This window comes from Chlorocebus sabaeus, chromosome 20, assembly GCF_047675955.1.
Source record: "Chlorocebus sabaeus isolate Y175 chromosome 20, mChlSab1.0.hap1, whole genome shotgun sequence".
NCBI classification, from domain to species: domain Eukaryota; kingdom Metazoa; phylum Chordata; class Mammalia; order Primates; family Cercopithecidae; genus Chlorocebus; species Chlorocebus sabaeus.
This window is the reverse complement of record NC_132923.1, coordinates 51,000,641-51,015,771: the sequence shown is the minus strand read 5'-3', so window position 1 is coordinate 51,015,771 and position 15,131 is coordinate 51,000,641. Positions and strand designations below refer to the sequence as shown.

General features: G+C 35.6%; 1 protein-coding gene across 1 annotated transcript in view; it reads right to left on the bottom strand.

Annotated features, from left to right (window-relative positions):
* The window catches only part of COL24A1 (collagen type XXIV alpha 1 chain), a 390,023-nt gene that overhangs the window by 148,050 nt on the left and 226,842 nt on the right, over positions 1-15,131 (bottom strand). The window contains exons 25-28 of the mRNA XM_007978084.3: positions 11,171-11,224; positions 9,804-9,857; positions 8,498-8,551; positions 7,091-7,144 (exon numbers count right to left, since the gene is read on the bottom strand). Of these exons, the coding sequence (XP_007976275.3) occupies positions 7,091-7,144; positions 8,498-8,551; positions 9,804-9,857; positions 11,171-11,224 (216 nt within the window). The remainder of the gene's footprint in view (positions 1-7,090; positions 7,145-8,497; positions 8,552-9,803; positions 9,858-11,170; positions 11,225-15,131) is intronic.

Genomic DNA, 15,131 nt, shown 5'->3' with positions numbered 1-15,131 from the left:
GAGTTCAAGATCAGCCTGGGTAAGATGGCAAGACCCTGTCTCTGTAAAAAATTTAAAAATTAGCCAGGCACGGTGGAACGTGCCTGTAGAACCAGCTACTTGGTAGGCTGAGGCAGTAGGATCATGTGAGCCCAGGAATTTGAGGCAGCAATGTGCTATGATTGCATCACTGCACTCCAACCTGGGTGACAGAGTGACACCCCATCTTTAAAAGATAAAATAAAATAAAATAAACTACCAAACTATAGTTACCAAAACAGCATGGTACTAGTATAAAAACAGACACATAGGCCAACAGAACAGAAAGAGAGCCCAGAAATAAACCTACACATTTGTAGCCTGCTGATTTTTGACAAAGGTGCCAAGAACAGACAATGGGGTATGAGTGGTCTCTTCAATAAATGATGTTAGGAAAACTGTATATCCAGATGCAGAAGAATTAAATTAAACCCTTATCTCTCACCATATACAAAAATCAACTCAAAATGGATTAAAGACTTAAATATGAAGACTCAGAACTATAAAACTTCTAGAAGAAAACAGGGGAAAAGCTCCATGACATTAGTCTGGGCAATAATTTTCGGGTTAAAACCTCAAAAGCACAGGAAACAAAACCAAAAACAGACAAATGGGACTATGGTAAACTAAAAAGCTTCTGTACAACATAAGAAACAATCAACAGTTCAAGAGACAACCTGTTGAATGAGAGAACATATTTGCAAACTATTCATCTGAAAAAGGACTATATATCCAGAATACACAAGGAACTCAAACAACTCAGTAGTTAAAAAAATAATTCTATTAAAAATTGGGGAAAAGACATGAGCAGATATTTCTTAAGAGACAAACAAATGGCCAACAGATACACGAAAAAATGCTCAACATCACTAATTATCAGGAAAATGAAAATCAAAACCACAATAAGATATCATCATATCACAGGAAGAATGGCTATTATCAAAAAGACAAAAAACAACAGATATTGGCCAGGATGCACAGCAAAGGGAACTCTTACATACTGTTGGTGAGAATGTGAATTATTACTAATTCCACAGCCACTATGGAAAAGAGTATGTAGATTATGGAGCCTGGGTGTGGTGGCTCACGCCCATAATCCCAGCACTTTGGGAGGCCAAGGCGGGTGGGATCACCTGATGTCGGGAGTTTGAGACCAGCCTGGCCAACATGGTGAAACCCCGTCTCTACTAAAAATACAAAATTAGCTGGGCGAGATGGCTGGTGCCTGTAATCCCAGCTACTCAGGAGTCTGAGACAGGAGAATTGTTTGAACCTGGGAGGCACAGGTTGCAGTGAGCTGAGATCATGCCACTGCATTCCAGCCTGGGCAACAGGGTGAGACAACAGGGTGAGACAAGAGGGTGAGACTCTGTCTCAAAAAAAAAAAAAAAAAAAAAAAATTGAACTACCATACAATCCAGCAATTCCACTACTGGGTATTTATCCAAAGGAAAATAAATCAGATATCAAAGGGACTTTTGCACCCATGTTTATTGCAGCACTATTCACAATAGCAAATATATGGAATCAGCTAAGTGTCCTTCAATGGACAAATGGATAAATAAAGTGTGGTATACAAACACAGTGGAATAATTTGTAGGAACATGGATGGAACTGGAGGTCATTATGCTAAGTGAAATAACCCAGGCACAGAAAGACAAATGCTGCATGTTCTCACTTGAAGGAATGAAGGACATACCATCCCAAAATACATCATGAAAACACTGGAGAAACTGTAGTTTCCAGAAGGGCGAGCTGATCTCTCTTCCTGCATGCAGCAAGCAACCAAGACCCCTCTGGGAGAGCTACCTTCTCCATACCAGCATGAGAAAACAGTCCTTATCACCACAGACTTAGAATTGAAGGTGCAATGGACCTGAATAAACACACTTAATGAAGTAACTCGTATCTTCCACCTGTTTTACACCCCCGCTCCCAATATATCTCCTAGTGACTTCCCTAGAAATGTTTACCACTCTAGCTAGATTTTCTTTGTCCTGTCACTTTTTCTCAAATTTATCACTCTTTGTCTAAGAAGTATAAAAGCATCTTGTTTTGGGCACTTCAGACTTCACTCTCTTATAAAGATCCCCATATACACACAAAACTAATATAATTTGTAGTTTGTCTTTGTTAATCTGCCTGGTGTCAATCAGGTTTCCAGATCCCGCTGAAGAACCCACTGAGGACTAAAATGGGGGCCGGATGTGATCTCTGGCTGCCCTACACACTCATATGTGGGAACCAAAAAAATTCATTTCATGGAGGTAGAGAGTAGGATGATAGATACCAGAGGCTGGGAAGGGTGTATGGGTGGGAGAGGGAGATAAAAGGAGGTTAGTGGATACAAACATGCAATGAAATGCAGAAATAAGTTCTTTTGTTCAATAACGGAGTAGGGTGACTGTAGTTAGCAATAATTTATTGTATATTTCAAAATAACGAGAAGAGTGGACTTGAAATGTTCCCAACACATAGAAATGATAAATGCTAAAGGTAATGCAAACCTAATACCCTGACTTGTTTATGATTCATTATATGCATGTAACAAAACATCACACCCACCCCATAAATATGTACAAATAGTATCAATAAAAAAATAAAATAATGTTTCTTTAAAAAAACCTTTACTTAGAAAAATACTTTCACTTTATTATTTCATTTTCTAAGGCAAGACAACACAGAGAATGAAGAAAGAGAAGCTGTGTGACTACAGTGATGATAACCACATTTAGTTTAAAAAACAACCCAAAGGTCTAAGTAATGCAGTTATGTTAATTAAAGGTAATAAAGCCTAAAGTTGCTAGATAAGAGTTTAAGGCTGGCAGAAGAACTCTAGGAGAGCTTGGTACTCTCTCTGTTTAAAGCAAGAGTAAGCTAATTAACTGAAAGCTTAGCTTTATCAACATCTTTAAATTTCACTTTGATATTGGTTACAGAAGTTATCTCATGGGTTAGTGTATACGTCTGCTTTGACTTCTAAGACAAAATAAGCTTCATGACAGGCTATAAGAAAGTTAGGCAAATAGCATTATAATAGGCACCTAAATTTGGCATAGTTATATTTTAAAATAATCATTTAAAAATATCTCATGGATATTCTCTTGGAGTAACTAGGCTGGCTAAAGAGAAAATCTAATATTTACATTCTTAGGAAAATTAAAGTTGGCTGCACTGAGCTGTATTAGTAAGTTCTCATAGCAGAAATAAAAATTTGATAGCTCAGCTACATAAACTAAGCATGTTTTGTGAAATAAATGCTACTTGAATTATAGGCAATAACTAAATTCACAAATGATCAATTTACAGAACCACTACTTCACATGAATGTTAACATCACTCACATGCCTAACTAATTAGGCCTAGCAGTCTTTTCTGGCTCATGATTTATACAGCTGAAACAAAATGTTCTGTTAAGCAAAAACTAACATTATCAGTGATTTTAAGGAAAAAAAAATCTTTTGATTCTATTCTTGTTATAAACTATTTCAGGAGAAGAAACCACAGAGGAAGGTCCGGCTTATCATCTGGAGTGCTTCAGTATCGAATCTAGCTTTGAATCTAAATTTGAAAATTGAGGACTGCTTACCACTATATGGTAAGCATTTCCTTGAAGGGACAAATTTCAGAATTTCTATAGGCAGATCAATTTTACCTCCTCCATAGAAAACCTTAAAACATCACATATTTTTAATACAGTTATTTTAATCTTTCCCTCCCATTTAAATCTTAAGCAGCATAGTCTGAATAAAAATACTCAGTTGCATGCCTCTACACTGCCCCTCTAGAGAAACAGTGCAAACTTAAACATGTCTCATGGGGCTTGCCAATTCATGGTCAAGAAAAAAGATGAGGTTAACTTTGCTCTGTGTCATCTCTCCTGTTTGGGTAGCTGGACACAGAGGTGTGTAATGGAATAATACCAGGGGATCAGCTGCCTAGCTCTGAAGAGTTCAATTATAGCTGATGTTGTGCTGATTTCTAGTGACCCAAGAGGCTAAACCACTGTTTTTCTGGTACTGAATTAGAGAATCTGCTAGCGTATATTATCTACATAAGGGACATGATTTTGTGTATTATATTAATTAGCTTTGGTATATTATTTCATTTTATTTAATTATTCTTCAGCTAAACATGCAGGGTAGAAACAAAGCTTAGAGTATGTAGGATAAATAATAATACTTTAAAGTTTATGCCATGTTTCTCATCTAAGAACCTCTGTAAGAATGATATTTTTAGTCAATCCTGTTATCTTTTTCAGCTATATAAAAGGCAGGATTACTTAGGCTGTTTCTTGAGATGGTAGGACATTAGTGTTTGTTTGGGTTTTTCCCGTTCTTTGGAAAAATTGCAATATTGCATGACCCTTCAAAAGCCATTAGACTGTAAAATCTATGTGATTTAGATCTAAGAGATAATTAAGTCTAGAATCTTCCATGGTATTAATAGTGTTTGACAAATTGCAGGGAATCAGTAAATATTAGATAGCTGTATGGTGGATGGATAGGCAGGAGAGAAGCAGATAGGAAGCAGACTCCTTGGAGTAGTCTTACCCTTCATGATGGTCATAGGGCAATATGTTAACAGCATAAATCACAGTCAGAACATCAAGAGAGTATAAGTACCAGTTCCATAATGAAAAGTCTCTATGTGGTCTCTGTGCAAATGTACTTAGGCAGAGCTTCCCTCCAACATACTATGACACATATTTGCCACAAAGAGATTACAGGTGTGCTGAAAATAGTGCCCTCCTCAGTCTTTGGGGTGGCAAGGAAAGACCAGACACAGGAATCTGCAGCTAGGTACCCTTTTCATTTATCTCAGTAGGCTGGACCAATATTCTCATTTTTTTGTGAGTGAAAAACATTGGGAAGAATGAGTCTAGAGTATTGGGATTACAGCCCTAGTGGGAAATGGATTGAAGAGAGAAGAGAGTAAAAACAGGAATATATCAGTGGCTACCAGAAGGGAACGTCCCTACTATTTTCTTTCTCAAATATTCTGATCTTCAGTCCTTTTTTTGTATATCCAATGTCCATTGTTTACCTAAAACAGTCGTTCAGTAAAGAAAGCTCTCTCTCTGTCTCTCTCAAGCCCTTATTTCTTTTTTTTTTTTTTTTTTTTTGAGACGGAGTCTTGCTCTGTAGCCCGGGCTGGAGTGCAATGGCCGGATCTCAGCTCACTGCAAGCTCCGCCTCCCGGGTTCACGCCATTCTCCTGCCTCAGCCTCCGGAGTAGCTGGGACTACAGGCGCCCGCCACCTCGCCCGGCTAGTTTTTTTGTATTTTTAGTAGAGACGGGGTTTCACCGTGTTAGCCAGGATGGTCTCGATCTCCTGACCTCGTGATCCGCCCGTCTCGGCCTCCCTAAGTGCTGGGATTACAGGCTTGAGCCACCGCGCCCGGCCAAGCCCTTATTTCTAAACAAAGCTTCCTTGTTGAATCCTGGGTAAAAATTTTAAAAATGATGAAAAACCATTTAGGGAGAGAATCAGTAAAATGTATTTGAGGGATGTGAAGAAAATAGATCCTCGGGGAGGTAGGAATTGATGACAAAGTGACAAATCAGGAAACAGTAATAGGATCATGGTGAAGTCAGAAAACTGCAGAACAAATGAACTTCCCATATGACTTAATGAGACAGCACAAAGTGGTTTAGGAAAAGACTGTGCTTAGATACACAGCTTCTGCCTAAGGACTCAAATTACTTAATTAACAGAAGGAGCAAATAAGTATTTCTTCTTTTTTTCATCTGTCACAAATTGGTTGAACTTTCCCATTATGACTAATACAAAGTTGAATAAATACATTTGACCTAACTAAATATTGAATGCTGGCAGGGTACTATCCAGTAAATGGCAGTTTGGGTACAAATCATCTATCATTATATATATTTATTTTAAATCTCATTTGGGCTAATATATTAGAGATGTGACTATAGAGTATAAATCTGGAACCCAGGAAGGAAAATAGTTTTTCAGAAAAGAAACAATAATAAAGGCAAATCTGCTCTCTTTCTTCAAGCTTCACTGAAAACACAGGACATGACTTTAAACTCATTACTTCAAACTGGGAATTCATTAACAGCCTCCTCCCATTTGCCAACTGGAACTGGAAAACTGCAGGGTTTTTTTGTTTTTGTTTTTGTTTTTTTAAATCATGGTTAGGTAGAGGATATTTTTAGAATTTTAAAATATTTTCTTCATCAGCTCTAAAATTTAAATCAAGGTAAGGTCAAGGCATAACACAGAATCCTTAAAGCCCACATATCCAAATTTATTTTAAAAATACTCCCTGATATTCCATATGGTATTGAATAGCATGGGCTTTGGAGTCAGACACACTAAGGTTTGAATACTGGTTGTGTCATTTCTATGTGTGTCTATAGAGGCCATATACTTAAACTTTGAGAGCCCCGGTTTCCTCAACTATAATATCTAAGATATAATATCTCTCCCTCTTGGGTGGCTTTGAGTATTGAGATAATATATGAACAAGTGTCTGGCATGTGACAGGCATGCAGTAAATAGTGGCTCTTATTTCTTTAAAAAGGATTTAATGTTTAAGATACAACTTAAATACATGAATATTTGTTATTTAATTCTGTATACATAATTATTAGAAAATGATGATAATAACTTTGATTTGCAATTAATAAGCTCTTATTCATCTTGTGTATCTTTGTTCCACTTCTTATTGCTTTTTATTTTGTCATGATGTTATTTTTTCTTGCTATGTAAGTCTGTAGAGAAATGATTCATTTAAAGATCTTCACATTTACCATTCTCTCAAAGAATGGAATCGGAGGTTGGGAATAAGAAACAAGAATTCTATATGAGTTAGTGATATACATAAAAATTAAAATAGAAAAATGTGATTTTATAACTACAAATGATTATGAGTCATATTTCAATTAATGTAGGGCGTTCATCTAATATAATGAAAATAGAAAAAAACCTGACAAGATCTAAGCAGAATTCTAGAAGGTATGATGCTATTTTTGTTGCACATTTTCCACTATTTATGAAGTAATTTGGGGAGGGTTAATGTACTTTTTCCCACAGATTACTTACTCTTTGTCCTTTAGGACCTTGACTCCCAGGTGGTCCTCTTGCCCCCACATGACCCTATATGTTGTAAATTTAAAAATCAGTTGTACAATTTCACAAGAATTCTATCAGAATAATAGCCATAATCTTTCTTATAACACATATCATTCTCCCAGGACATTCTTAAAATTGATTAGTCTTCCTTAAAAATATGCTGTAATCATACTGCCCTCTACCAATATTCTACTTTTGAAATATTCTACTCTTTGGACAAATTTAATGTCTGGGTGTTTACGCCCTGAACAAAAAATGGAGAAGCCTTTAATATTCACTGACCAAGTTGTTTTCAGAAGGCACATATATGGAGTGATGGAGAAAGGAGATATCCATTCAGCTAGTCAGACCAGTCTATTCTGCCTGGCCCATCAAAAAAGCAATGGCTATCATGGTAATATTTCTTCACTATTATTCTAGACATTTATGATAATCCCATCACAAAAAAATAGTTTTTTTGTTATCATAAAAATGCCACAAAATGTTCCAAATTAATATGCTATAAAAATAGCCTGCAATGGAGATTAAGTTGCTATTTATTATTAAGTCAATTATAATGAATTATTTTTATAGCTACAGGCTTTAATCAAGACTCAGCTGGAAAACAAAATTTATTGATCTGTAAACCTAAGGTAGATAAAAATGAAGTAAACTTTAGTACTTCAAATTTATTTATTATTTTATATGACTAAAGAGATCAGTAACTGTTCCTAAGACTAGTCTTCCTAAATTTAAAAGCCAACAACATATTTACAAATATACTAGAAAATCAAGCTTATTTTTAAAACAGAAGCTTCACAAATAATAAGTTTTCACTGATAAGAAAAGTTCTGCTCAGGGGATCCTAAAGGCTGATCTTTTTCATATTTTAAGGTCACAATAGCTGTAAGATTCTGATAAGCAAAATTAATTTAGGGGAAACATTTCATTATCTTTTTGTAAACAAATGGAATATTTTCAATACCCCAATTTTTATTTAATAAATATATTTTTATGAATTTTATCTGGTTGTGTGAAAATATTTACAAATTTCTAAGAAAAATATGTTAGAACTTACACTTATGATTTATTTATCCAATTGGTCTCACTTCTAATCTTACTAATCCTGTTTCCTTATATAGGGTTATTCAAAAGAAACTTCAAAGCATTTTAGCTTAGGTTGTAGGACTGAAATTGATTATATACCAAGTAGAGGTAAGGAAGTTCAAGATATCATGACAAATTGAAGAGTGTTTTGTATAGTTGGGAGAGAAGCAGTCTCCACTAGTTTACACATGACTTACTTTGAATAAAAACCAACAATAAAGCGTAACAATTGATGAGTTTAAATTAAAATACATACTCTAGAAGGAATCATAAAGTCTTTCCTGTACTTACAGGTAATCCCAATGGACCAATAGGTCCTGGAACCCCAGGAGGACCTGGATATCCCTATAATTTAAGGAAAATATTTAAAAAGTAAAATACTTATTACTTTAAATTACTTTCATTGAAGACAAACCAGTAAATTATAAACAATAATAAAAAGGGATAATTTGACCAAGATATGAAAGGCCACAGTAAATGTTCTGCAGACAGACCATAGAAATAAAAAATATATTTTTATGTAGTTTTATTTACATAGGAACTATATATTCCATTTATTACAAGGTTTTTGCCTAGACAAGAAAATTGCTAGCCAGAATCACATACTACAGCCTATTTATAAGAGAACATTCATTTCATTTTACTGAAGATCATGTTATCTTATCCATGGATATACATTATGTTATATAGGTTATGAAACTATATCCTTTTCAGAGATGTCCAGGACCTCTCTAATTAAGGAATGTAAATGTGTACAAATATTCTAGCGTTTCAAACTTTAGAAGGACCACACACTTTATGGTATTAACACTGATTCAGAAAATGCCTTAGGAGGTAATGATTCTTGAAGTCGATTAGTCTCATAGGCATGCTAAATTTCCTAGCTGGCAGCAACCGGAAATAGCATAGCTAAAACAACAACAACTTATAGGACTTTTCTGATAATATAGAAGTTAGTTAAAATCAATTTGTGGACAGTATTATGTGCCACCAGATCCATCACAAGGTATTTTCTGTATGGAAGATCCTTTTATTGATAATAATCATTCACTCTAGTTCCTGCCATACTTAGAAAACCATTTAGTAAGTTAAAAAGATGCAACTCAGATATCAAATTTGTCAACTATTTCCTATATTAAAAATGTAAGAGAATAAGATGAATTCTGGATTCAGAGCTCTCATATGCCAAAAAACTACATCATGACCACAAACTCATGGAAGAATGGCAATGATGATATAAGCTGTAGAAGAATAAGTAGAATTCTAATTTTAAAAGGTGAAAGATTTATACAATCCGAAGAGAAACCAGAGTATGCAAAATTCTAATTGAATTTTCTTCTTCATCCATTTTAGCAAATTGTGGTGGTTAAATTCCTCTCCTAAAACTAGAATCATTTGACTAAGCCATCTCATTTACATGCTTTTAAGTACCTTAATATCACATAGCATTCTGGGAGATAAACCATTTAAAAAGAAAATTCTATGGGAAATTTAACATTTTTAACTCAGTTAAATTCCAACCCAGGCAATTCCATCTCTGGAATGCCTTACTTTTATTACGTTCTTTGGAAACATTTTTCAATCACTGAGCTCTTACCATAACACCCTTTTCCCCCTGGGGACCTAGTGGGCCTGGACTTCCACGTTCTCCCTTTTAAGAGAACAAAGAAAAAAAAGTAACAGAGAGATTAGTCATGACTGAGCTAAGCCTAGAAAGAAAAACTGTCAGCCAGAATCATGTCTTACATGTATACCTCATTCTTACTTCCAATAATTTTAAAATTTACAAATTTGGCACTTTTATCTTAAAATGGTTAGACTTTTAATAAAGTTATCTTAAGATGTTTTTCGGAGAAAAATATTAAAGGCCTTATTAAAATGAAGAAAATAGAAATTATGGATAAACAAGACCTAAAAGTGAGCATGTATCATACGTTAAATTTTTGTAAGAAATGCTTACTATTTTATGAGACATACAAAATATGAGAATAGTAAAAGTATCAAAGCATATTAAAATTTAACGAATAAGTGTAACCATTTAAGAAAATTTATTTTATAGTCTGTCTACTACAATTAAGTGCCATAAGAAATAATTCTGGAAGATCATGTCATAGCAGCTTAAAAAGACCAAACTGATTCACATTAAAATTCTCAAGAGTATCAAAATTTTAGCATAGAAGATTTAACTCAGCACAGAAATAACTGAGTGAAAAAAAATTGTAACGCTAATTTTTTAAACTGCACTCATATTTTGTTACATTGTTAGTAAAAAAATCAATAAATATATATTATGTAGTACTTAAGTAATTGAGAATGTAGTACATGAGAGTTAGAAGAGATATTTAAAAAACTTAACTTAGATTCTACCCTCAGTAACTGCAGACATGATATTAACAGAGATGAAACAACCAGAGAGTAAGTAAATTTTAGACTATGTGGTACTATTCTAAGTCCAGGAAGTGAAGAAATTAGGAAGGATAACAGAGGAGATGGGAATTCAGCTGAGTCCAACAGTTTGGTTTTGAAAAAACAGAGGGAAGAAGAGAGGATATTTTAGTTCAAGAAAATAGTAAGAATGGGAATAGGAATAAGAACCAAGCACAAGATGGGGAGAGAGAAAGGTAAAATGGTAACTTATTCTTCTTTTTCAAAAACTGCTTTCTCTCAAGCCTCTCATAGGAGGCCTGCTCTCATGAAGTCGATTTAGATAATATTTTCTAGTCAGAAATCTAGACTGTTCCATCTTTTCAGATCACAGCTTTATAATCAAAAAGGTACCCTGCCCTGCAAAAATTAGAAACCTATGTGCTATTAGCTATATTTCAATATATTTAAGAGATTCAGTAAAGGTAATGTGCTGAAGTTATAAGTAATTTCTAATTAACATAAAAGATCGTATGAAAGTCTGTCCTTTGAGTTTAGCCTAGAATTCGTCCTATAAAACAAAGTAATTTTAAAAATTACCTTTTCGCCAATGCTTCCAGTCACCCCAACTTCTCCAGGTGAGCCAACAGGTCCCTTTTAGGAAAAAAAAAACAGTAAATACACACATATTGCATTGCTATTGTAGTACCTGGGTTTTAAATCACCTGTAATCACTATGTTTCTTTCTAACTTATCCTAAATGTTATCTTGGAGTAAAATTCCTCCCTGTATAGCTATGCAGTCTGTGACTTCATATCAGAATTAATTTATTCAGCCAATCAACAAAAATATATCCATGCCTAAAATATAACAGGCACAATGCTGGGAGGCAATGAGTTTCAAATCCACAGTTGCTGTCCATGTGGAACTGACAGTCTACCAGATTTTATAAAACCCCTGAAGTTTTCATACCTGTTTGATGTAGATATATTAGTTTAAGAAATCATTTCTGCAACTACCTTCTTTGAAAACCCCTCAATATACAAGGGGACAGAACATGCCTATCATTCATTCATCCTCTCAAGAAATATTTGGTGCCTAGTCTGTGCCAGGCACTGTGATGGTGGCTAAGATTTCATTAGCAAGGAAGACAAATCTAGGCCCTGCCCTTATGAGGCAGAGTCTTGTAACAGGGAGACAAAAGCAGCTAAATTAAAAGTTAAATAATTATAAATTCTGACATAAGCTCATAAAGGAAACAATAATATTGCTGAAGAGGAGAATAAAAGAGAAGACCTATTCTAGCACAGATGGTCAGGGAAGACTGAGGCCTGACATTTAATATGAAATCTGAATAATAATAAGAGGCCAGCCAGCCAAACAAAGAAGGGAGGACGAATATTCTAGGTAGAGTAAATAGCTTGAGTAAAGAATGAATTTGATTTGCTAGAAGAAGTTAAAGAAGGTAATCAGTTACACCACTTCAGAGTGAACACATCTCAGGGTTTTTCTATCTTTGTCTTTACGGATTCTCAATTATTTCTCCTTCAAACAGTATAGAAAGCAAAATGAGTAACATAGAACAAGCTTGACAAGAACATAATCTCTTTTCTGACTGTCTTAAATCATAAGCAGTTACTTTCTGCTTTTATTTAAAGACACCTGAAACCCTTTTTTTCAATAGCTACCATACAAAGACCTTGCTTAGATAGATTCTCATACAATAATATATATTAGCACACAGAAAGCACTGACTCATGAAAAATGGCTTGTCGTTTATCTAGTGCATTCAGTATGATTTTACCCTTACAGATTATCTATCTATCTATCTATCTATCTATCTATCTATCTATCTATCCATCCATCTATCTAATGATCCCAAGTACAATAACATATATTAAGTGTTTTCTATGTGCCTGATTTAATCTTCGCAACCACCAGACAGAGTAGCATTATTATGGTTCCCCTTTGACAGATGAGGCAGATGAATTAAGCAGTTTGCTGAGGCAGATGAGGTTAAATGGTATGGATGAGTTTAAATGGCTACTGAGCACTTGAAATGTGGCTAGTGCAAATTAACACATACTGTAAATGTAAAAGACACCAGATTTTGAAGACTTATCATAGAAATAATGCAACATAGCTAACTAATGATTGCTTATATCAATTATATATTAAAATGATAATGATTTGATATATTAGTGTAAATGAAATATTACTAAAATCAGTTCACCTCTTTTTATCTTTTTTAAGGTGGCTACTAGAAAATTTAAAATTATATATGTGGCTTACAATTTTGACTTGCATTATATGTCTATTGGACAGCACTGATGTATACTCTTAGGCACTATGCTAGTATTATTGCTTAAATCTAGTTGGAAGTGATTTAATAAGTTGTTTCTGTGGTTTTTAAGTGTAAGAGACTGAACACTTTCATTCTGAGACAATCTGTGATCAATGTTCATGCCCATGGAATTCACTGGTCTTGCTGTGTTCTCCATCATTCTGAGACAGCTGGTTTGATAAAACGGTGAAATGACATTTTTAAGACTCAGTTCCAAGGCCAGCTAGGTGACAATACCTTGCAGGGCTGGGGCAAGGCTTTCCAGAAGGCTGTATATGCTCTGAATCAGTGTTCAATATATGGTGCTGTTTCTCCTATAACTAGGATTTTGGGGGCCAGGAATCAAGGGGTGGAAATGGGAATGGTACTACTCACTATTACCCCTAGTCATCCACTAGAAAATTTTTTGTTTCTGCTCATGCTCTGCTGGACTAGAGGTCTGTTCCAGAAGGAGGAATGCTTCCACCAGGACACACAACGATTCACTGAACTAGAAGTTAAGACTGCTATCCAGCCACTTTGGGTTTCTTATGCTCCTGAATCAACAGGCAAAGAAGGGAGTTACTGTGTTGGCTATGTTGCTTGATTCTGCCTCCCACAGGGAAACTGGACTACTAAATACACGAGATCCCTTAGGGTACTTCTTAATATCACCATGCTCTGTGATTAAGGTCAATGGAAAATTCGAACAACCCAGTTCAGGCTGGACTACTAGCGGCCCAAATTCTTCAGGAATGAAGGTTTGGGTCACCCCATGTCTTAGTCCATTCAGGCTACTGTAACAAAAATACTGCAGGCTGGGTCACTTTAACAACAAACATTTATTTCCCACAGTGTTGGAGGCTTCAAAGTCTAAGATCAATGCACCAGTAGATTCAGTGTCTGGTGAGGGCCTGTTTCCTGGTTCATAGATGGCAGAGCCCTCATGACCTAATCATCTCCCAAGGTCTACACCTCTTTATACCTCACATTGGTCATTAGAATTTCAATATATGAATTTTGCAGAGGATAAAAACATTCAGTTCATAATACCCCACCAGGTACAGATTCCAACTAGCTGAGGTGCTTGCTGATGGCAAAGGGAATAAAGAATGGGTAGTGGAGAAGGTAGTTTTAAATATCAGCTATGGCCATGTGACCAGTTACAGAAATGAAGACTATAATTGTCGTATTTCATCATATTTTGTCGTGAATGTGTGTGTGTGCGCGCGCGTGTGTGCAGCGATTATCTTTGGTTCTTTTCTTCTCATTTCTTTTCCTTCCTTCCTTCCTTCCTTCCTTCCTTCCTTCCTTCCTTCCTTCCTTCCTTCCTTCCTTTCTTTCTTTCCTTCCTTCCTTCTTTCTTTCAGACCGAGTCTCGCTCTTTCACCCAGGCTGGAGTGCAATGGCACAATCCTGGCTCACAGCAACCTCCGTCTCCTGGCTTCAAGCGATTCTCCTGCCTCAGCCTCCTGAATGGCTGGGATTACAGGTGTGCACCACCATGCCCAACTAAATTTTGTATTTTCAGTAGATACAAGGTTTCACCATTTTGGACAGGCTGGTCTTGAACTCTTGACCTCAAGTGATCTGCCCACCTCAGCCTCCCAAAGTATTGGAATTACAGGGGTAAGCCACCGTTCCTGGCCTCTCATTTCTTTATCACATAACATAAGATGTATTGACCTTATAACATAGTATCTAGGTATGGTTAATTTTACATCACAGTATTTAAGTTACAGGTTATAAAAGAGAAGAGTAAACGTCACTCAAGGACTTTACATCCTCTTTTGGAAAAGAGGTTAGCGAGTTTTTGGTTACTTGCGGGATGATACCATGTTAGGCAGAATTATGATTTTGTTATTGTCTTTATGTGAAAGTTAAATATGGTTTAAAGAGATGCATTTGGGGGTCAACTTGACAATAGGGAGGGCTGTCATGATTAATTTTATGTGTTGAGGTCACTGGGTCATGGAGTGCTCAGATATTTGGCTAAACACTATTCCTGAGTGTGTGTTGTTTTTAGGTGAGATTAGCATTTAAATAGGTAAACTGACTAAAGCAGATTGCCTTCCCCAATGTGGGTAGGCATTGTCCAATCTGTTGAGGATCTGAATAAAACAAAAAGGCAAAGGAAAGGAAACTTTTCTCTCCATCTGACTGCTTAAGCTGGGACATCAGTCTTCTCCTGTCTTTGAACTAGAACAGCTTTGGCTCCTAGTTTTCAAGCCTTTGGAC